Genomic DNA, 23,287 nt, shown 5'->3' with positions numbered 1-23,287 from the left:
CTTATATTTATCAACAGTTTTCTTGTAAATGATAACCATGAGTATGTTAACATCCATAGAACACAGAGATGTTTTAAAAAAGGCAATTTATTTGAATTTAATTAATTATTATGTCTAATACAACATGTGACTGGCTTGTGAGGCTGACATGACTATATAATGTATTTACATAATTCATACTAAAAATTGGTGGCACCTGGTGACTGGCTCATAAATTTTTACTGGGATAAAATATTAAGATGAGAATATAATCAGGCACTTAGTGTGATTGCTCAACCCAATGGCTAAATTGTATTGTAACCAATTTTAAACAAAAAAGGAGAATAATAATAAAAAATTAAATGTTTAGATATCAACTAACTTCAGTACTTACACATGTAATAAGTGATGCATAGTTTTTTTTAATATAGGATATGGTCTTAGGATTTCTGGAACTGCCATTTTAGAATCTGCTGCTGAACGAGAGAAACACTTCACTAATTTATACTCGCCCTGAAATGTTTCTAAGATGTTGATCATTCTTTCTCTAATCCGTCTGAAAACATAAAATAAGTAATATTGATAATGTACAGCAAAATAGGCCAAACCACTAAGACTAGCGAATAAATTTGTTCAATATATAGTGTCGACCTATAAATAAAAAACTTACAAATCCTTTTCTGTTTGAGGGCACATCTCACTGCAGGTTCCACTAATGGAACATCCGACAGGATTGTCTTTGCACACGGTTGTTTTAAGCTGTTTCGTATTCATTTTAATTTGGTTATATATTTTGCTTCAATTTACAAACATAATAAAAATAGAATTAAGAAAGGCGAAATGTAAAGCATAATATTTAGGTAGGTAGTTTTTTTTTTTTTTTTTTTTCGCCATTTATTGGCCTGCACGGTTTGTGCGTCAGCCATACAAAAAGGTGAGGAAGTGTGTCATTGGATTGAGAATTGGAACGGAATTTGGAAAAGGATCAGGTAAATTTAGTATATAAGTACATAAATGGTTATAATTTTATATCGTTAAGAAAAATAAAACTAGCTAAAATTCTATATACATCAATATTTATATTAGATAAAAGGACAGAAATTGAAGTAGGAAAAGGAATTTTAATGTACAAAAGCGAGGAAATAAAAGCGGAACGGTCATGTCGAGGACAGGCAAAGAATATATGATTAAAATCCCCAACGTCATTGCCACACTCACATATATCACTAGGCAAAAGGTTAAGCCTTGCCAGATGCAAGGGAATGCATGCATGGCCCAGCCTCATACGAATAAGAGTCGAAGTGGTAGCTTTACCAAACGTCAGATTTGAAAACCACGGTTTAGGAGGTATATCCACCTGGATCGTGCTGTAATATCGACCTTTAGTCTGACTTGAAGAAAGCCACATATGTGTCCAAGAGTTGAATAACTGGGATTTAGGAAGGAGGGCCAAATCACAACAAAAGTTTTGGTACGGAACCAGATCTCCGTCATTGACCGCAGCTTTGGCAAGGCTATCAGCCTTGGTATTGCCAAAGATTCCTGAGTGCCCCGGAATCCAAGCAAAGGAAACTGTGTAATTTTTGCTACAACATTGATACAATAAATCACGACATGCAATAATGACTGGATGATTGTTACTGCTAAAAGGAAATCTGTCCAAGGCTTGTAGGGCACTTTTAGCGTCGGTAAAAATTATTGTGTTTTTTAATTTCATGATTAAAATGTTTTCCAGAGACTTCAGCAGACCAAAACATTCTCCAGTAAATACTGAAGTCTCTGGAGGCAATTTTATTTTCTGTACAATGCCAAACTGTTGATGAAAAATGCCAACTCCCACACACTTCTCAGGACCGGGTTTGGAAGAATCACTAAAAACTAAATGGCAATGTTTCCATCGGCTGTCACTGTCAATAATATCCATAAATTTGGCATTGGCAGAAGGATCTTGTTTACAAACACCAAAGTCAAACAAAATAGATGGATTTAAAATTAATGCATCATAGTTAACACAAAATATAGGAAGAAATTGTGATCTATGTGTTGGACCTTGAAGAGCTAAGTATTTTTGGAGACTAACAATAAGGCATGGCGGCGATTTATGAGCCCAGTACGAATAATCCATACATTCCAACAGAGACCGTAACTTATAGTAAAGAGGATGAGCATAAACTTGAAATGCTCTAAACAGGAACCTGTCACAAAGAAATTGACGTCTGAGGTGCAGGGGGGCTTCAGAACATTCCACCTGCAAAGCGTTAATAGGGCTCGACCGCATAGCTCCCGCAATTATTCTCAGAGCCTTAGACTGGATAATGTCTAACTTATGGAGAGCTACTGCATTACAGGGTTCAAGTATAAATGTTCCATAGTCTAAAATGCTTCTTATTAGAGCATTATATAGAAGCTTTAGAGAGAAAGGATGGGCTCCCCACCAAACTCCAGAGAGACAACGCAGTATGTTTATAATCTTCTCACATTTGGCACTTATATAGTAGCAATGAGGGCTTCCTGTAAGTCTTGAGTCTAAAATTACCCCAAGAAATGTTGCTTCACTTTTAGTGGGAATTCTAATGTTATTATAAAATACAGATACTGCTGGAGGAAGTCTCATACGTGAGAATAAGACTATAATACTTTTAGGAACCGAAAGGCTTAAAGTGTTATTGTCAAGCCAGACTTTTAATAACTTAAGGGAATGTGTCATAGTATCAGACATGTTGTCTACAGAATCACCAGACACATAGAGGAGTAAATCATCTGCATATTGGAGTGTGTTAACTTTACCCTTAAGGGAGGCTTCCAGATCATGAGAATATATATTGTAAAGTAAAGGACTTAAAACTGAGCCCTGAGGTAAACCTTTCCAGGCAATACGGGATTGGTAGGAGTCTCCTGATATTACTTTAAGCATTCTACCAGAGAGAAGATTGATTGTGAAGCTTATAAAAATTTGTGGGATATTCAAATTAGTCATTTTTTGTTTCAGAATTGAAAGGTTGACATTATCATAGGCTGCCGACACATCTAAGAATGCCGCTAACACAGACTTATTGTAAGAAAATGCCAATCTTAAGTTTGTCATAAAAATACTGAGACTATCCATTGTACTCCTGCCTTTCCTAAATCCAAACTGGTTTGGTGATAGTAACCCCTTACTCTCAATAAACCATTCTAGTCTAGTTTTAATTAAATGTTCAGAAATTTTGGACATAACTGGAGCTAATGCAATTGGTCTGTATGATGATGGATCATTAATCGGTTTGTTGGGCTTGTGTATTGGGATAACTTCATGGATTTTCCATGATGGAGGAATATTACCTGATGTTAAGATTGAATTAATTAAACTGAGAAAATAAGAAAGGCAGGAATCATTCAGGTTTTGAAAAAAGGAATATGGAATTCCATCACAACCAGGGGCTGAGTCCCTTAGTTTTGAAAGAACCCCTTTGAGTTCTGAAAGGCTAAAGGAAATGAATGAATTGCTACTATCATGCTGGGGGAGGAGAGAAAGCTGTGAGTTAGAAGACATATTATCTATAGATGGGACAAATGGTGGAGCTAATCTGTAAAGAAACAAATCAACTGTACTGCTATCCATAAGAGGAGACCTTGGAGGTTTAAAAGAGGATCTGAATCTACGAATATTTTGCCAAACTTCAGATGGAGAAATGTCTGGTGAAATTGAGGCACAAAAAGATTTCCAGCCATTGAATCTTTTTTGTTTTAATAATTTACGTGTTTTAGTTATAATATTACAAAGAACATTAAAATTTTGTGATGTAGAATTTTCTCTGTAATTTTTTTCAGCTATCTTTCTCTCAGCTATCGCAGCAGAACACTCACTGTCCCACCAAGGAGGTGAAGGAATATACCCATTGCCATTATTATTTTTAATAGGAAAAACTTCCTCAGCAGCCTGTAGTAGGGCCTGTGTAAAAGCTTCATTACAAAGATGATTATTGCTATCATTTAGTGGAGGTATGGTTGATAAATTTTGTTGAACTTTATCTCTATATAATGACCAGTTAGCATCCTTAAGTTTATATTTTAACCGGGAAGGAGACTTTGACAACTTTTCGCTAATTTTTTGAGGAAATGATACAATTAGTGGAAAGTGATCACTTCCATATGAAGACGATAGAGGCCACCAGTTTAATGTAGGGGCAAGGGAGGGACTACACAGGGTTAGGTCTGGTGCACTAATACCCTCATGGGGGTGTGACCTTCTAGTAGAACAGCCAGAGTTTAGAAGGCATAAATTATTATCATCTAAGATGTCTAAGATTCTAGCCCCATAATGATCAGACTTAGAACTTCCCCACATAGAATGTTGTGCATTGAAATCTCCCATGACTAAAATAGGGCGCGGGAGTGAAGATAGAATGCTACAAATATCATCAAAGACTTCAGTGGAAGGGTGAGGTATATACATATTTACAAAACAAATATTATTTACACTAGCAGCAATAATGGAAAATTTATCACTGTGATTAGGGATGGGTATGTGGACAAAGGGCACACCTCCTCTAAGAATTAGTGCAACTCCACCATACCCATCTGTTCTATCTTCTCTAAGACAGATATGTCCTGGAATTCTAAAATTGAATCCGGGACGAAGCCAAGTCTCTTGAAGAGAGACTGCAAATGGTTTGTAACTATTCAATAAATAAATTAGGTCACTTTTTTTACTATTAATACTCCGGCAATTCCACTGAATCACTAGAGACTGGTTTTGTGGATGGTCCTGACTGGCCATGATTTAAAAAACTTTTCAAAGTAGCAGCATCGTTGGACGGTATTTTAATTATATTAGATTGTGAAAGGTACTGAATGATAGAAATGATGAGATCCTTTCTTATTATTTCTGACAAATCATTGTAATTTTTGAGACAACCTGTAGAAAAGGAAGAAATGTTGCTGTAATCTTGGATAAGCTCTGCATGCGCTTTTTGATCATATCCCTTACTAGAATTTCTGGGACGAACTTTGGGTTTCAAGAATACTGTTTTCCTATATGACTGTGTGGGACTCTTAGAAAGGCTTGTTAAATTATTGGGGTTGGAATACGTAATAGTTGGACCAGTAGGGGCCGATGAAGCAGAAGCAAGAACGTCAGCATAAGATTTCGAAACTGGTGGATGGACTTTACTGGCTTCTGAATAAGATATAGAGTTTCTAGCCATTGTTTCCTTAATAGCTTTTTGTCTAGCATACTCCGGGCACTTTTTGTCGGTTGCGAAATGGGAACCAGAACATAAGATACAGACAGCATCATTCCTTTCAGTCTCACAGCTTATACCTGAGTGGTTGTCACCACATTTGTAACACCTTGGAGTGCCTCTGCATTGCATTTTGGTGTGACCAAAACGGCAACAATTAAAACATTGCAGCGTGGGGAAAATATAAAGCTCTACAGATAAGGAATTGAAACATATAAAGACCCTGAGAGGTAACACCTTCCCGTCAAAGGTTAAAACTACGGTCTCAGTTGGAATGAACTTGGGTGTCTCTCCATCATATACCTTTCGGTTTAATCTCCGAACTTTCAAAATGCTTCCACAGTTCTGCGGAAGCTCAATATTTTCTATAATATCTTTCTCATCCCAGTCACATGGCACACCTCTCACAATTCCCATGCGGGTGATAGTGAAGGCCGGAATAAATGCTTTGTATTTATTAACATCAAGAGATTTGTGATCTAGAAATGTGTTAGCATCCTGAAATGTTTTAAATTGTAAAGACAACCTATTCCTTCCAATCTTTTTGATGCTTCCCTCTACAATGTTTTTTATCAAACTTTTTTTAAGGAAAAATCCAAATTGTACTGGGTGAATAGATCCGGTTTGATTTGGTAGTAAGATTTTTTGAACATGGACAACATAAGGCGCAGGGTCTGACGCGTGGTAAAGTGACCGAGCAGAACGAGGGTTACTTGTGATATTATTAGACTGAACAGCCTCATTATGGTGGATTTCGGTGTTTTTATCATTAGACTCAAGCATGTTAGGAATAACATTATCCTTCAAATCATTGGGAGAGTATTGGGAATCTGATGGACCCTTATATCTGTGATTTTTTCTCTTCCTTTGATTTCTATCTGAGATTCTCTTTCTTTTAATTGATTTCGTGTTTTCCGAACAGTCCGTATCTATAATTGAACTTTCCGTTTCCATTCCCGACGTATCTATTGTGACTACATGAGACACCTGGAGGGATGCCCCTCCAGGGTCTTCGGGCTCCAACATGGACGCCAAGAGAAAAATTCTATTTACATATAATACAATAAAATGACTTACCAGGTGAAGAGAAAAAAACTAAAACTATAAATAATAAACACTAACTACTTATATATACACCTTACTACTTAACTGATCCTATAATATCAAATTAATTTAACTTTCAAAAGTTTTGCCAAAAAGGACGGCCGCCTACTTCTAAACTTCCCGCCTTTTTTTTCAGGTAGGTAGTTAATACCTTAATTTGCCCATTGCCGCCAGCGCCCAAAGAGAACTTAAATACTAGGTTCAAACAAGAGACGGGGGTGCCATAGAAAATAATGAGAAATGTCGCTTGTATTGTATTGTACTAAATCTTCGTACTAACATAATCAACTAATATCGGAGCTGCCAATATAATAAATATATAGGGTTGGAATCAATCCATATTTTTATCGATAATTAACTATACTATACAAATATGTACATTATTATATCGTCAGTTACATTAATATTAATGTGATCTAATATTAGGGTTCCATTTGTTTATTTTAAGATGGACCTAAGCCAAGTTTAACTAGTTTAAACTAGGGATACGTTTTAGTTATCTCAAAGAAAAAACAATTTACATAATTAATATTTTTTAATAGTGCTGTTTTGCGTTGTGTAGTAGTTTCGTTAGACAGTCTTTGGCATTCGGTTTTCAGATGTTGTAATAAATGTTTTTGAAGTCGTTGGCGTGGATCCTGAATCTGAAGTTATAACAGAATACATATTAACAGAAATTAGGTAACTCTAATTTTAAGGCTTTAAATATTTTTTGCACATCATGTACAGTACAATATAATGAAAAGGAATTTAAAGTTTAATAAACTATTTTAAGAATCAATAAACAATTAACTACGATATTTCATTTGGAAAAATGGAAAGTATATCTATATATTACGGTTAGATTTATAAGTTTATATCATATTTAATTGGACGCAAGACATGTACGCGAGTAAACGTGGTAAACGTAAAGCAAGAAGTAGTATCAGTCTTCCATTTTGGGTCCTTTGTTATTTAACTTAACTTAAATGAAAATACTTACCACAGAAACGATTTTCTGGACTACTGTTCAAATTATTAAGTTACGAAAATAAAATAATACTAAAGATTTTATTAAGTAAACTTTGATGTCAGCGGCTGTGACGTCATTTCTCTTTCCAAATAATCTATATCTTGTCTTTTCTTAAAACCAAGAGGTAATTTTCTTTTTTGTGGTTTTTTAATTCGAACTTATGAGGCGAATCTTTAAATTTTCATCACTTTTTAGCTTTGCTCCAACCAACTTAAATTTATATAATTTTCCATATCTTGTTCCAAACTATGAAAAATAAAAAACTTCCCACCATATAGCTGCAAACAGGTGGAGGTGACCGTAATTGTGAATGTCATAACTACCGCGGCGGCTACTGTAAGCTTCGCTAGTAATTTGGTCATAACGTAAAAAGAAATTTGTACTGCACTGTATGTTAAGAGAAAGAGCGTGTAAATACGGCCATACAAGGCTGGGATCGTTTTATCAATCTCTGGGTTTTGCAAGATGCCAAATCTTTGTAAGTTTAATGTTAATTTAAATATATTTAAGACTGGTTAAATGTAGATTGATTTAGAAAGACTCTTTAAAAATATGTCATTAAAAGCAGTGGGTGGTCTTTTAAGCTGCAGTCGTACTGTATGTACACGAATATATTTTCATAGTTCCTACGTATGTACACAACCAAACTTGAGTTTACATTTCCGTGGTAACGACTCGGTAGGACGGAAATACTAATATACGGATTCTAAGGCATATTATGTTATGTTAGGTAATATTATTATTGCTTTGCGGCCGTTCCCAATATTCAGTCTATCTCTTTTTTGAGATAAAAATCGTAACTATCGTTGACTTTTCTGTCCCAATAAACTTATCGACGGTAACTCACCTTATCTGTACACGCTGTCTGTCAATGGGACCACGTATTTCTTACCAGCGATAGAAGTTTGTATTGAAATTGCAAGTCACGCGTTCCAATATAAGATTCGATAAGAATGACTTATCGGGTATATTGGGACAGCTTCAGATTATTGACAGCTACAGTAGAAGGTAGTAATTTAACTCTATCTGTAGATATTATATTGGGAACGACCGTTAGTCGAGTTCATAAATTCAGCTCTAGTGAAGAAACAACTGTAATTTTTATTAATAATACATTACCATAGAAGACATTGAAAAACATTTTATGCCATTCATGTCGCTAAAATTCCATGCGCTGCCGGAACTCCTTATTCACTGCGGCCACGTGGTTACTTATGTTTGGCATTTTATTTATTGCATGTTATTGTAACATACGTTCAAAATATGATTCAACTAAAATTTTGTTCGAGTAAAGAAACAACCTTAATACTTGATTCTAATTATTATGTGATATTCCTATATATACTAATAAAACAAAGTATAAATGTATTAATTTTAAAATTAACAACACGAAGCATAGTAGGCTTGTATTCGCGTCTATCTAGACTGCGTAACTTTGCATTTAAGTGTCTACTTTTAGGAACAACAACATGACTTCTTCAGAAGACGAGGCTGTTATGACTTTGCTTCAACTTGCTAACATTCAAAGGGTTAGACGTTGTTGGGTACATCCGGTATGGCGCAGCAATGAAGAACATAGATTTTTTAAATAAAAGAAGAGTTGCGCATAATATAAAAATTTCAATAATTGTAAATAACACATAAAATAAACGCGAGTGTCAGTGGAACAGGGACCAAAATCAAAATACAAGAGAGAACTTTTCAAATTTCAAATCATAAAAATTGATCGCTCGAAAATCTATTCGACGTAATTCCATTTTCGTTGCGTACGTAGAACTTTTGTGTGTGATAAAAAACAATTGTCAAATGATTTCCCTTCCAATTGTTTTTTCTTATTACTAAGAAGGTTGCAACGTTTCAAAAAATATAACATTCGAAATTCAATTAGTTCCGATTAACTAAAAGTGCACACTTTTTCTGTGCCCTATGTACTGCAAAACTACTGATACAGTCGGAATAATACTTGTACCATTACATGCAGCGTGTTTCGCAGAAGGTTTTTGTATATCTATATATTTCTTTATACGAGCAATTCTTGTATATAAATATATATATATAAATATAATCTGAATTTATAATATTATAATAGTATTTTGCTTTTGGTCAATCCCTATGATGCTCGGGCTCTAATTCGTGTATATACAATATTTTATTATCTATTCGTCTATTACTGTTGTATTATGAAGGGTAGAGGCAAGGAGATTCATCTCATATGGGTGAAAATTTGCAAAAGTGTCCAGCTTATGCTGTAAATAACAGTTCAAAAATCTTCCACAATGGCGTTGGCGTAGGCGCAGGGCACGGTATGCAGTATGGTGAATGTAGCAATTGTAATCGAATTGAAGTATGCCGAGTTAAAAAATTTAATATTAATGTCGACTAAAGTAGTTAATTATTTAAAATTTCAACAACTTACGTTGTTCAAAATAATGAAGTAAATATAACATTAAAGAATAGTTATAGGGAAACGCGCACCTAGAGTGATTAGTATTATTTTATATTTGGCACGTATTTTAAAATTCACCCTGATGCTACTGTGGGGCCACCCTAATTAAATACATTTTGACGGACACTTTTACATATACATAGCACGGACGAGTAAAGAAAGAAGAGCTCCGCGCCGTGATATTATCAAGTGAAGCACCGTTACGTTAGTGTGTGTGCGGTTACGGGGGATACCAGTTACACAATTTTTTCTCCCTTAAATAATCATATGTGACCACAAATACTTCTATAGTATCGTTTTTACACTTTTTCACAACGCACGAGGGCATTTTTAAAATATTTTATCAGAAGCAAACTGATCTGTCACAGACGATGACAATTCTCATAATGGCCGCCTATCGGCCTGTAGTAATGTGTGTGCGTGGGGCTATGTATTTACACGTTAATCGGCTAGTTTTGGTGCTACACTGTTATGTAAGGTGACACGGAGTCCTTATTTTTTTACTAGTCCATGATACACAGATGATTCTCCTTACCTCTACCCTCCATAGGTAGTATACTAAGTTTATGGCCCCAACTAACATATCGTTACCTTACTTACGTGCAAGATTTGTCAAGCTTGTTTGCAATTTGACATTTCAATTCGAACTAAACGTCAACTCGACTGATATTATAATAGAGGCTAATCGTTTTTATTTTTGTTCGAAATGAAATAATATTAATGAAATAATATTATCCAAATCGATGTTACTATTTAGCAATACTAACATTGTCGCAGATAAGAAATTTGTTCTAACAAAAGTCAAAACACTCTATTTTTATGGTGGTCATAATGTGCGGTTTTTGAATGGATTAAACGAAATCAAGAAAATAAAAAACCTCGATGATCATGTTACCGTCACTCACAGGATAACAGTACATATTCATATATTTCGAGCGAATATAATAATAATACTTTATTTCATTTTCTTTTATACTCACTGAAAAAAACTGAAATTACTAAATGTACAACTAATATTTATTACATAACACTTTACATCTTTTTATCGCTAATTGTAATAATACTAACATTGAAAAACGGTTTTGCAGTGATATTAAAAGAGGTTGACCTCTGACCCCGAAACTAGTTAAAACTGTATCTTCGAACTGTAACTGTATGTTAAAACGGTCAGTGATTTCTCGACAAATGATAATAACAAACGAAACAAAATTAAAGAAATAAAAATGAAATGTGAGTGTATGTGTGTCTGGCTTTGTGTGTGTATGTAATTCTTAGTGAGTAGGTTACAGTACTTTCAATATACTTTCGTAATAGCACGCAGATTCGCGCGTTGTTTGACAGCAGTAAAAATCCACGCTCTACTCCAGTAGTTTGTGGGCGTGCTACACTAATAAATCGTACAGCGCCCTGCGGGTCCAGAATAATAACGCCGTCAGATCACTGTTGTAGTTTGCACACGCAGAGGCCGACAGCTTCAGCGCCGTTATACACAAAAAAGCGGCTTCTCAACTCCGCCGAAAACGAGGCAGCGTTAACAGTTTTCAGACTGTCCGTATGTTGGCCATGTAATAAAAATAAATATGTTACTTCATATATATAATTACTAACACGCGCAGATTATAAGTTTACTAATAATGGATCGTAGTTATCTCGAAATAAACGTTTGTAATTTTTTTAATTTATTATAGAAAAATATTTGCACCTAGATAGGTACTACGTTGCAAAATGACGCGATCTTCGCGATCCCTTAAATGAAGCGTAAACGTATCCCAAGGCCATCGTCTCTTCTGTGTCCGTTATGTAAAACTTCACATATACTCGCCCTTTTTCAAATGGAAACACAGCGGGAAAGTTTGCGGCAAGAACTGTCAAATTGCGAAGCATTACATAACCCTGGGAACAAATTCACAGAAATATGAATATCAATAACAATTAAACGTTGCTTGTTAACATGTTCTTTGCTTGTGGAGACAGACAGCTTAGCTTAATTTTGATTTAATATCGATCCCAATATCTCAATATCTCTGAGAGTATTTATCTCTGTTAACTCTCAAAGAGTAACCAATAAATGGCCATACATACTAGGTGCAACACGGTCACATTACTTTTGCACCTTGTCAGAATTCGATGTCCCTCCCATTTCATCACATTAATAGGCACGGATAGCATAAAAACAATCAATATAATCAATGAATATTAAATATGCATGTACATGTTATTTAATTGATTTACTTTTTAGCGTGGAACAAAAATTGGCAACAAATATATGATGTACCTAAAAAGTAGGTTGTTCGTTCTTAAATTTATTATTTCTACTGAATCTTTTACATGTCTCTCTGTATAGGTACTTCAATATCGCAATGTAAAACTTATCTTAAGTTTTATTTTATTATTTATTTTCCCGTGGGGCCCAGAGGCGCGGAGAATGTTGAAAATACAATCTTCACGCCTCAATTCTCGGTTAACGGATGCAACGCGGAAATGCTGCCAGTATTCTTGGTACGCTTCCACGTAATGATAGATTTAATCTTATGTAGTCATAGTATTGTAAATTTAGTTATAAGATATTGAAAAATATTTAGTTATAAGATATTTAAATAATAAAACTTATCTTGTACTCTAAACTAACACTGGAACTCCCCTTAGATGTCGTCCTAATTGAACACGATCGTACGATGACACTATCAGTTCTCGTCGTGCGATTCGTGAAGATAATGCATTAGGGTCAAACCTCCGTGGTTTTTACAATGTATTTTATTTGTTCATATTTTGTAAATTATTGGATAATTAAATAAAATGTACGTGGGTGTAGAAAGGTATCAATTATGTAATATAAAAAAGTATTTTACCGGTTTAATAGGACATTTTAAATTATATCGTTTTCCAAGGTCAATATATGGAAACTTCAACATGTCGCAGGTCGCAAACTTGAATTGCACGAACGACGGCTGATACTCGTTATGAAGATATTCCTCAAGAATTAAAGCGATCTGGAATATGAAAAAAATATTCTATAATATAGCATATTTGGCAATTTCAACGAAAAACAACAGCAAAAAGAAAAAAAACAAACAGTAGCCTATATCCTATTTGGTCATAAAATATGTGCATTCAACATTTCATTAAAATTCGTTTAGAAGATGGTTGTGCGTTCACCAATAAAAAGTCTCCCTTTGACGTATCTCCTCGATTCGAGAACACTCCTCTAACTGCCACAGCCTGTATTGGCATATTTGGCGTCTATATATCGAGCGATGTCAGTTCAGTGGTCTCTTGGAAGAGAAGGCCAAACTGGCCTCTAAAAACCTTGGTGTAATCAGTAAGGCGAGAGAGTGCTTCACTAAAAACAACCGCCTGCAACTTTATAAGGCGCAAATTCAGCCGCCCATGGAGTACTGTTCTCACCTCTGGGCGGGTGCTCCCCAGTACTAGCTTCATCCATTTGACCGCATACAACGAAGAGCGGCTCGAATCATCGACCATCAAGTCATCTCCGATCGGCTTGATTCTTTGGCATTTCGTAGAGATGTGGGTTCTCTCTGCATCTTCCGCATTTATCACGGAGAGTGCTCAGAGGAGCTGTTCGGGTTGATTCCAGTAGCCGAATTCCACCACCGGACATTATCACCCGCATCACGTTGACGTAGAATGCCAGAGTATTCCACAACCACGCGTTTTGCTAAAAATTTTTTGCCTCGCACAGCTACTTTGTGGAATCAATTACCGGCTGCGGTATTCCCGAACAGATACGACTTAGGGACCTTTAAGAAAAAAGCATACTCCCACCTTTCCGCCCGGCAACGCATTTCTTGACACACCTGTTCTTGCGGATGTCCATGGGCGGTTGCCTCACCTCTCCCCATCCCGTGAGCCTCTTCCCCGTTCTCCCCCTTTGATATATAAAAAAAAGATATGCTGAAAGAGTAACAAACTTCTAAACAAACCAATATTGTTGGTAATTATAATATTATTACATATTATGTAAATCTGTAAATTAATTTAAAAAAATGTGAGCCGTCACGGGACGCCTGGCAGATGTGAAACATCGACATTATTTTGTAAAAGTAATATGCAGAAAAGAATATATTGTGATAGGAACTAAATATGTCATAATGATAAAATAAAATATTACGTTTTTTTTCCAGATAACGATGACTACTTATTGAATAAACATTTATTTTCATTAAATACAAAAATTTACGAATTTATTTCAAATCGTGACTACTTAATTCGTTTAATCAGTGACTTCGGTAATAGTTATATTCGATATTGCCTCTGAGGACGGTATTACTGTGACAAGGCGACGCGTCGCCACGGCATGCGTCGCCACGCCAGAAATCGGTTTTACGTGCGGCTATAGATGTTTCACATCAAAAAGTGGCAATGAGTTTTTTGCTACTTCTTCTCATTAGCCTCTAGTCATTTTGTATTATTTCGTCGTCAATGCTGTATCCATACTATTGCTAAATAATCATGGTTGGAGAGTGTTTGGCATGTAATATTGGAATTGTGGTGACACAAAAAAGAATTAGATGCACTAAATGTAATGGTTTATACCACACTGAATGCATATCCTCAAATTCAATACATGTAGCCCGTATTGGGTGTGTCCTGCATGTACTGCTGTTACTCGGAAGAGTACCACTACGGATAGAGATATCGCCGTCGACATCGAGTTTAATAACGTATCAATGTAGGAATCATGGCAGGGGCGCGAGTTCAAGTTTGCCTGGAGATTTATAAATATAATTGTGAATTGTACAAACGAACTTCGAAAGTTTATTACAATTATCAACATTAAAAAAATATTATTAAACTACTATAATTATAACTCTACACTATTCAATGGCAAAAGTACCTTCTTATTTAGATCTTTATTGCGCTGACAGACAGTGGAGACGAAGAAATGTGTAGTAAATAAAGGTGCAAACCATAACTGTAACTACTAAGTATATATACCCTGTAATACTATTCTCGATTCGTTACTTACCGAAACATTCTTGTCTAATGCGCGTAGTACTTTTCCACCTAAATTTAAATTATATGAACCGTTTCGGGAATATCGTCTCACATTTAGTGTCACATTACTAAAATATTTCGGATTCACATATACCATTTCACAGCGTTCAAAGACTACTTCAAGTGCCTGTAATTAATAAATAAATAATGATCTAAATTAATACGGGTTGATATTACCAATAAATTTAATGTTCTGGCCCCCAATATTAATTTTGGATAAGAATTCACTTCACTTTCTTGGAGCCCCATCATTTCCTGTTTCAATTCCAGCGATCACATTAAAAAAATTAATAACGTTTCAGACAGATTATGGCCTTAACTATTCTTCGGACTTGTTTATTTTTTCCAAAATTTATGTACGTACCTCTTAAGGTCTAGCTCGATATGGAAATTTCAAAATTTACTTGATGTGATTGATTTTTCGCTTAAAAATATTCTAGAAGCCGTTTTGAATTGCGCTTTTACAGATCGAGAATAGTTTCAAGCCTCTTTACCGATACGGTTTGGTGGTTTGGGTACTCGCAAAGTTGCGGGCGTTGCCTTACCAGCATTTCTATATTTAGTTCATAGTGCGCAGCCTTTGGTTTCTAGTACATGATTTAGAATTGTAAATCATGTACCAGGTAACTCAGAGATTGCGTATTTGAAGGAAGCTAACAATGCTTGGCTAAATACTGCAAATATTCAAAATTTTCCAGACGATTTAAAGTGTCAAAAAGCATGGGACGCACTTCTTTGTAAGTCAGCCTTTGATGATCTTTTGATCTCATCTACTGACAGAACAGAGCGTGCTCGTATTTTGGCCGTGACACAAAATGAGTCGGGCTTTTGGCTACGCCTTGCCTTCTGCGCCGATTGGAACGCTACTTGACAGCATGACATTGTAAATATACGTATCACTCCGGCTAGTTATAAAACTGAATGAACCACATCAATGTAGATGTGGCGTTCAGGTAGATGCTCTTGGGCGTCCTGCCTAAGATCGGCAGGCCTTATCAGTCGTCACGCCAGCATTAATGAAGTCATTCGCAGGGCATTTGCCGCTCTTAATATACCAGCTGTTTACGCGATGGCAAGCGTCCTGATGGAATGACGCTGGTGGCTTGGGCTTGGGGAAGGGTGCTAGTGTGGGACGCGACTTGCGTCGACACGCTGGCTCCTTCTCATGTCCAAGTTACGTCTGTTGATGTTGCGGCTGCTGCTTTGACTGCCGAAGACAGCAAGCGTCGCAAATATGTTGAGATGCGGAGAATGTTCAAAATACTATCTTCGCGCCTCAATAAGGCTACTGGAAACCCCAGCTCTGGCAGCTATTTCGGTCAACGGACCAGCCTTGCTATCCAAGGTGGTAATGCTACCAGTATTCTTGGTGCGCTTCCACGTAATGATAGTTTTAATTTTATGTAGTCATTGTATTGTAAATATAGTTTAAAGATTTGTTTTGTTTCAATAATAAAAACGTTACATATGAGTTTGTTCTCCATGGCGGCTGCCTCACCACTCCCCATCCCGTAAGCCTGTTGCCCGTTTGCCCCCTCTTATATAAAAAAATATATAATCGCAATACTGAATAAATATTGTTATATATTTAAGATTAACTAATTCTGCTTATTCGGTTATTATTACTTAAATATTTTTTTTCTTATTCGAAATGCCTCACAAAAGTAAAACCAATTTACCTAAAAATTTACTAAGGACACGAGCATTTTTAAACAGTTTCTTTAGTTTTTTGCCGTAAATAGAATTTTAGAATTCTAAAATGCTTGTGACATCCCGGTCAAAAATAGCCTTTATTTCATTCCATTGCTATTTGACTCTTATTTTATGACATCAATGCTAGTGCAGCCGCTCGCTGTAAGACCTAGTCCAACATATTAACGAAATCGATCCTTTTAATCGAAAGCCCTTATTAGCTGAAAAAGTATTAGTTTTACTTACAGTGGCTATTCCAATCGCTAATACCATACACGTAAAAAATTTTGAACAATTTCTTATTAAAATATTTCTATCCATCTCTACAAAATTTAACTTGAAAGCATCAAGTAAATACAATGCTGTATTGAATTAATTTAAAAACATAAAACACGAGCAACTCTCTGCGCTATTCAGACTAACAATAAGTAGATGACAATGATTCACTTATTTTCTACTGAAATAATAGTAAGATAATCTAACATTAGAGATGATATCATTTAATCATTTTGTTTGACAGTAATTTTGTAACGTTATAAATAAATATATTTAATAAATGTGTTCTTGTGTCTCTGTTCTAAAGCTATATGATCTGATGTATATAGCTACTTAAAACTATTCCAATCATTAGTCATTTCATAGCTATAATATGCTTCAGCGATATGTAACCACTTGTACATAATTTACTACAACGACACCAATAATTCAAAGAAAGTTTACATGAATGAACCTATCGTATAAAATTAAAATATTTTGTTTCAGACACACAATTATTATTGTTCCGGTTCTCGTCAACGCTATTACGAGAGATGTTTGCAAGGCTGGCGTGAGTGGCATAACCTCTGCTGTCATCTGCATAACAGTGAATACCGCTAATTTACAGCATTGATATGCAGAAGAAATAGTGTAGGTGATAGCACGCAGCCTTGCGGGACACCATCGCTTATGGGTTTTAAGTCGGAGCATGCTCCGTTGATAATAACGTTGATGCTCCGATCAGCCAAAAATCTAGTAATCCTTTGCAGAAACTCTCGGGAAGCCCAGAGGATTTAAACTCGCTTTAAGTGCTTTGTTCGACACCCGATCTAAGGCTTTGGCTATGTCCAGACTCTCCGCCAATGCCTTTACCATCGATACGTGCGTATAAGGTATCTTAAGGATCAGGTGCCCTATAGGCACATAATAATAATAATTTTCTGACTACGCAGGATGAGTAGGAGAGCCGGAGAAGACGGGTAAGGACCGGCGCCAAGTCAAGTACATATCGCAGTACCATCAGAGAAATACTATTGGGGCCTATAGATTTATGAATTTCTAAAGTGGAAAGCGCCTCAAACATGCCGGAATTTTACTTCCGTCATGTATGAGTCGCATCGGGGAATATGTGCTAGTAATGCATCTTGGTAATCCAGAGTCGAGTTTGATTCGATAAGGGAGTTTTACGTGTTTTGTCAGCAAGTCATCGTCATTGTGCAGTGGCGAAATGGCACGCTGGCAGGAATTTCCTTGGACAGCCTTAGCAACTGACCAGAACGCACGAGTTCCCTAGGGAAGGCGTACAAATCTCTCGACAATACTGCCTATTTACTTCGACTTTGCCACAGCAATAACTCTATTGAGGGGCCTGGACGCGTGATTATAGGGTTTTTTTTTGTAGGTTCGCTGGCATTTTCATTCTCAGATACCACCGCGTTGACCCAAGCCTGACAGCAAAATCCTGCTCGGCGAGAGGGCCTTCTGCAGAAGCGGTCAAACCAGGGTTGTGACCTGCCACCGAGGAAGATGGAATGATGAGTTCCATACCTTCAGCAACAACAGCAAATCAGCAACAGTCTAAGCAGCGGCAAATCAAATCAAAACGTTTATTAAACTCATAACATTGATTAACAATGGCTTAAGTTCAGTCATACACTTAATTTCATAACAATAAATAAAATAGGGAACAGAATCACTCAGCGAAATTTTTCAATGGATTTTTGATGTGATTTATTTCTAAACAATTTGTTATTTTTAAAGTGATATCAATCACTTCTGGGGTTAATTGTGTAAAATTTAGTTTGTAATCAAAAATTATGAACGATGAGGTACTCGAACCTGCGATCTCTCGGATGACTTATTTATTTCAATAAGTTTGCGGTCAATCAGATTGTAACTGTAGAAGGTACTAATTAACTTAATAGCAAGCTAACTAATTCGTAATAAGTTGTGTAGTACGTGGGTAACACTGAAAATGATTAGAACTGGCCAGTTAGAAACAATGCTAATAAAAACTTTTTTGAATTTCAATTTTAGAACTCTTTGGTAACCTAATGTAGTATATTGCATTCATTTGTTATTTGTATTTGAGAATTGGCGGCAAATGTAAAACGCCTGTTACACGTGAAAATGACTTTCGTTGTGGGCTTACTCAAAAACAAAGCTATGATAGGCTGCGATTAGCATTTCGTAATGAAGCGCCATCTCGTGCCTTAACTTTAACTTAACTTGGCTTCACGAGTTTAAGCGTGGACGTAGCAATCTCAATGATGAATGATGATCCGCGTGAGGGACGTCCTTTAACAGTGACTACTGAAGATAATAAGAGTGACCTATCAGCAGATACGGGCAAGCCTAGGCATTGGTATGAGTCAAGTTGAAAAAATATTACACGAATATTTAGGCGTCAGGAAGCTTTGTACCAGATGGATTCCCCATACTTTAACCGACGACCTTCGCATGGACTGGTGTCGCCAAATGCTAGATAAGTTCAACGGCGATGATTCAAATGCTGTATTTGACATCGTCACAGGTGATGAAAGCTGTATATTTTGCTAAGAACCCAAAACCAAAAGACAATCAGCTCAGTGGGTGTTTCCTTTCGAGGATCGGCCAACTAAGGTAAAGAAAAGAAGAAGTCAAGGAAAAAAGATGATTGCCTCATTCTTTGGTCGGAAAAGTCATTTCGCGACAATGTGCTTCAATCTTCTAGATGGAAAGACAGTTACTGCAGACTGGTATGTCAATCGCTGTTTGTCTTTTGTCTAGTCGACAGCAGCGCCCTCGAAGCAGGATCCCCCTTCACCACGATAATGCTTCAGCGCATTCCGCAAAACGGACTGTTGAATATTTGACTATGGCAGGTGTCGAGATAATGAGTCATCCGCCATACAGTCCTGACCTGGAGCCCTGCGATTTTTATTTATTCCCAAGAACTAAAGATAAAATCTTGTATGCTTTGTTGTATTAAACCTAGAAGTGAGGGTTATCACTTTAAAAACATAACAAATTGTTTATTGTAGAGATAATGAAGAACTAGATGGTGACTATTATCACACTATTTGATTATAAAATTATAATTTATTAATTTAATTATAACAGCAGGTTCATAGTTAATGAAGTCAAATATTAAAAATATATAAAAAAAAAACAAGTAACAAAATGTCCCTTTTATGCTCTCAGTGCATAAGATCTTATTACAACGTACTAAACTAATTTATCAAAATTTTGTACTCTACGTTTACACGGAAAAAACTACTACACTTGGAAAATGTTTAGACAAATTAGTATTTTGACATACGTAATTAGTAGTGAGGGACCTAAGTCTAAGGACGAAACAGGAATATAAATGATCAATATTTTGTATTTAGGTTATGATTTTTTTTTAAATAATTTAAGTAAAAGCGTAACAAACAAACTTACGTTCACATTTATAATATTAGTTGGGATTTAATATATATATATATATATATATATTAAAATATATTTTGCACCAATAATATTATAGTATTAAATATCATTGTATCAAATATCAGCTTCAAATTTAAATAGCTATACCTATAAAGATAAAAATCAAATCATCTCAATCAAAACATACTGTAATTTTAAATAATTAAATGATAACATCTGCGTATTATTTGAAAATTGGCATGATTTTAGATTAGATTATTTCATGATTGACAAAATTGCACAAAGTGAGGTCTATACGAGTAGGTTCACATATTCGTTTAAATAAATTGACCAGCTAGTGTTGGGGCTATTTTATCTAGCTAAATTAAATTAAATAGAAAATCGTTACTAAACTTTAATTAAAACAAACCCTAAATATCTAAGAATAAATTACGAATAATGACACAATGACTAAGACTCGAATAGTAATCGGGCAGAATAACTTGTCAACAGCTGCAGCGGAAGTGTGTCGATCAGTTAAAAAAATAAAATTTTCAAATTTCTATATCAACTATTAAAATATGTACAATATTACTTATAATCTACTTATTACAGCAATTTACAATTACGCCTTATATATGTAAGTCTCAGAATCTTATTTCTACAACTCTATTTAACTGTTGAGGGATAAAACTTTGTTATGATTTTAAGTTATAACTAATACATCCAGTGTGTTGACTCCAGGGAGATATCGCCTTTTATAGACATCTTCAACCTGTCACTGTCAACAATTATATATAGAAAGACTTCTTGCAAAAGATGTATTTACCTAATAGATTTTGTACAGAAATAGTTTTGATCAAAACAATTAATAATAATAATTAGGTATAAGTATGAATAACAATTTTGATCAAAATTTCATGCTACATGAGATAAATGCTCAGGTGATACCTAGGTACGTGAAGTAGGTGTACCCGTGATTTCTCTGTGTATTAAGAATGGGTACCAACCAATAACCTTAAAACTAACTTCACAACGGGCACCTAACGATCCCATGAGTTTAAATCTTACAAAATATATCAACGAATAATAATAGTAAATTAAAGTCAAAGTTCTTTATTTGCAAGAAACATTTACTTACCTACAGCTAAAGTTGTAATAAATTTAAGACTAGGCACATGTTTTGCCTTGACAGCCATGCATATATTCCAGTGGTTAGGTTTTATAATTATTATTATAAACTAACATAGTTAAATCAATAACTGGTACATTCAAGTTGGCCAACGTAAAACTAAACCTAAAAAACCCTACAATATACAATTACAGTAATATTGAGATAATGTAGCAAAAATAATCACTAAAAATTATAATATTAAGAATAAGATTGATGCCTGTTACCACGTTTGATAATATTCAAGTATTGAATAAAAACAATATTTTTTAAATAGAGTTAATAAGTACTTACTTTAAATTTTGAAATTACGACTGTCTCGTCTCATATTTATTATGGCAATTTGTTAAATATTTTTAAACACACTATGTTTTTGACAGTTTATTGGTACAAAGTGGTTCTTATGTGGGGTAATGGGGGGTCCCATTACCCCACATTAGAACCACTTTTGCTATTAGAAGAATTAAAAATCTTACTGATATTAACACAGCAACATTTATTTATTTCAGTTATCTGCTTAGCATTATGTCATATGGAATTTTGCTATGTGGGAAAGCAGCTGATATCGAAACAATATTTGTTTTGCAAAAAGGGCGATATGGGACATCTATCATCTGAATTCTAGAGAAGCCCTTGGAAATCGCTATAAACACGCAGGTATTCTAACAAAAGCAACCCAATTCATTTATAATAATATACATATGTATAGTTTATAATAGAAGAAATAGAAACAATATACTATCAATACCAGAGATAAAAAATAAAATCGCTATTCCAAAAACGAGATTCGGTAAAATACAAAATTCATTTGTTTGTCTCAGTGCAGGGATAGACGCAATTTGTCATGTTTTTAAAGTGACAACTCTCACTTCTGGGATGAATTACACAAATTAAATTTGAAAACAAAATTTATCAGAATAGATGCTCTATTTTCCATACTATTTTATCCTCTATATATTCTATAATCGTATTGTAAGTAGACTTTTTGAATAAGGCGCTTCTTTATAACATTTAAAAGGTGTCAGACTTGCGATTTTATATGGCTGAACTGTTACATACTCAAATGTCAAATGTCTATTCAGCCATAAGAGGGCTACCTGTGAGGAGAAAGTAAAAAAAAGTGTGTGCGTGTAATCTTTACGCGCGATTGAAGTAAGACTTAATTTTAAATAACTTTATGAATAATTAACAGATACATACATACAGGGTGTCCCAAAGTTAAAGTTTAAGAAAGTTATTTATTGCCGACGACGACGTTCGAAAAGTAGAGATATTATCATTCCACAGTATTGTTTATTCGTAAGTAAGTACCCACTTCATAATTAAAATGCTTTATAGTTTTTTTTTTGTTTAAAAGCGATACGAGAACGTGGGCGAGTTACAAACAGAATTGTGCCATATCATATCGAGTATTCACCATAAAATGATTAGGAAATCAAAAGGCAGCGAACTCATTAAAATATTGGCGATTTGCGTAAGACAGGAGGGATCACATTTTGAGCATTTTAGCAAAGTATGGGTGTTTTTTTTTATATTTAAGTCGGTTCGATTCCCAGACGAGGCAAGTAATTTTTAGAAAATCTTTAAATGCAGAATTACTAACTTTTGAATATAACATAAAGTCTTCTTTCAGTAAAATACCCTATCTACGACATTTAAGGCACTTTCCCTTCATCAAGGGACACCCTGTATACTTTTTTTGATTATCTGAAAGCTCATAGACAAATGTTATTTTCATTCGCCCTCGTCCCACCTATTCTGAGACACCCAGTATATAACAGATATTGTAAAAAAGTTGAAAGACGAGAAGATTTAATTTACACCATTAAATATATACTTACATTAATTAAAGCCGTGTTATCAATAAATAATTGAATAAACATAATTAAATTATTATTATAACACATATTATTGTAACCTAAAATATTACTGAGAAATTTGAGAAAATTTTTGTAATACTATTAAGTTGTAACCATAACGGTTAAAAAATGTTTCAA

General features: G+C 35.0%; 1 protein-coding gene and 1 long non-coding RNA gene across 8 annotated transcripts in view; one reads left to right on the top strand and one right to left on the bottom strand.

The window, feature by feature from the left end:
• The window catches only part of LOC126964668 (germinal-center associated nuclear protein), a 357,720-nt gene that overhangs the window by 327,788 nt on the left and 6,645 nt on the right, over nucleotides 1-23,287 (bottom strand). For 2 of the 6 annotated variants that reach the window (XM_050807970.1, XM_050807952.1), the window contains exon 2: nucleotides 374-535. In XM_050807970.1, the coding sequence (XP_050663927.1) occupies nucleotides 374-535 (162 nt within the window). Of the gene's footprint in view, nucleotides 1-373; nucleotides 536-649; nucleotides 1,697-6,456; nucleotides 6,508-23,287 lie in introns of those variants that run through there. The other 4 variants (XM_050807943.1, XR_007729413.1, XM_050807935.1 and 1 more) reach the window with 4 other exon arrangements.
• LOC126964847 (uncharacterized) lies at nucleotides 1,756-3,767 on the top strand. 2 transcript variants are annotated; one of them, XR_007729438.1, is made up of 2 exons: nucleotides 1,756-2,835; nucleotides 2,969-3,767. It is a non-coding gene; the product is annotated as an uncharacterized LOC126964847 (long non-coding RNA). The 2 variants fall into 2 exon arrangements; XR_007729439.1 differs by having other exon boundaries at nucleotides 1,756-2,863.

Source organism: Leptidea sinapis, chromosome 1 (assembly GCF_905404315.1).
Source record: "Leptidea sinapis chromosome 1, ilLepSina1.1, whole genome shotgun sequence".
In the NCBI taxonomy this organism is placed as follows: domain Eukaryota; kingdom Metazoa; phylum Arthropoda; class Insecta; order Lepidoptera; family Pieridae; genus Leptidea; species Leptidea sinapis.
This window is presented reverse-complemented; position numbering and strand designations above follow the sequence as displayed.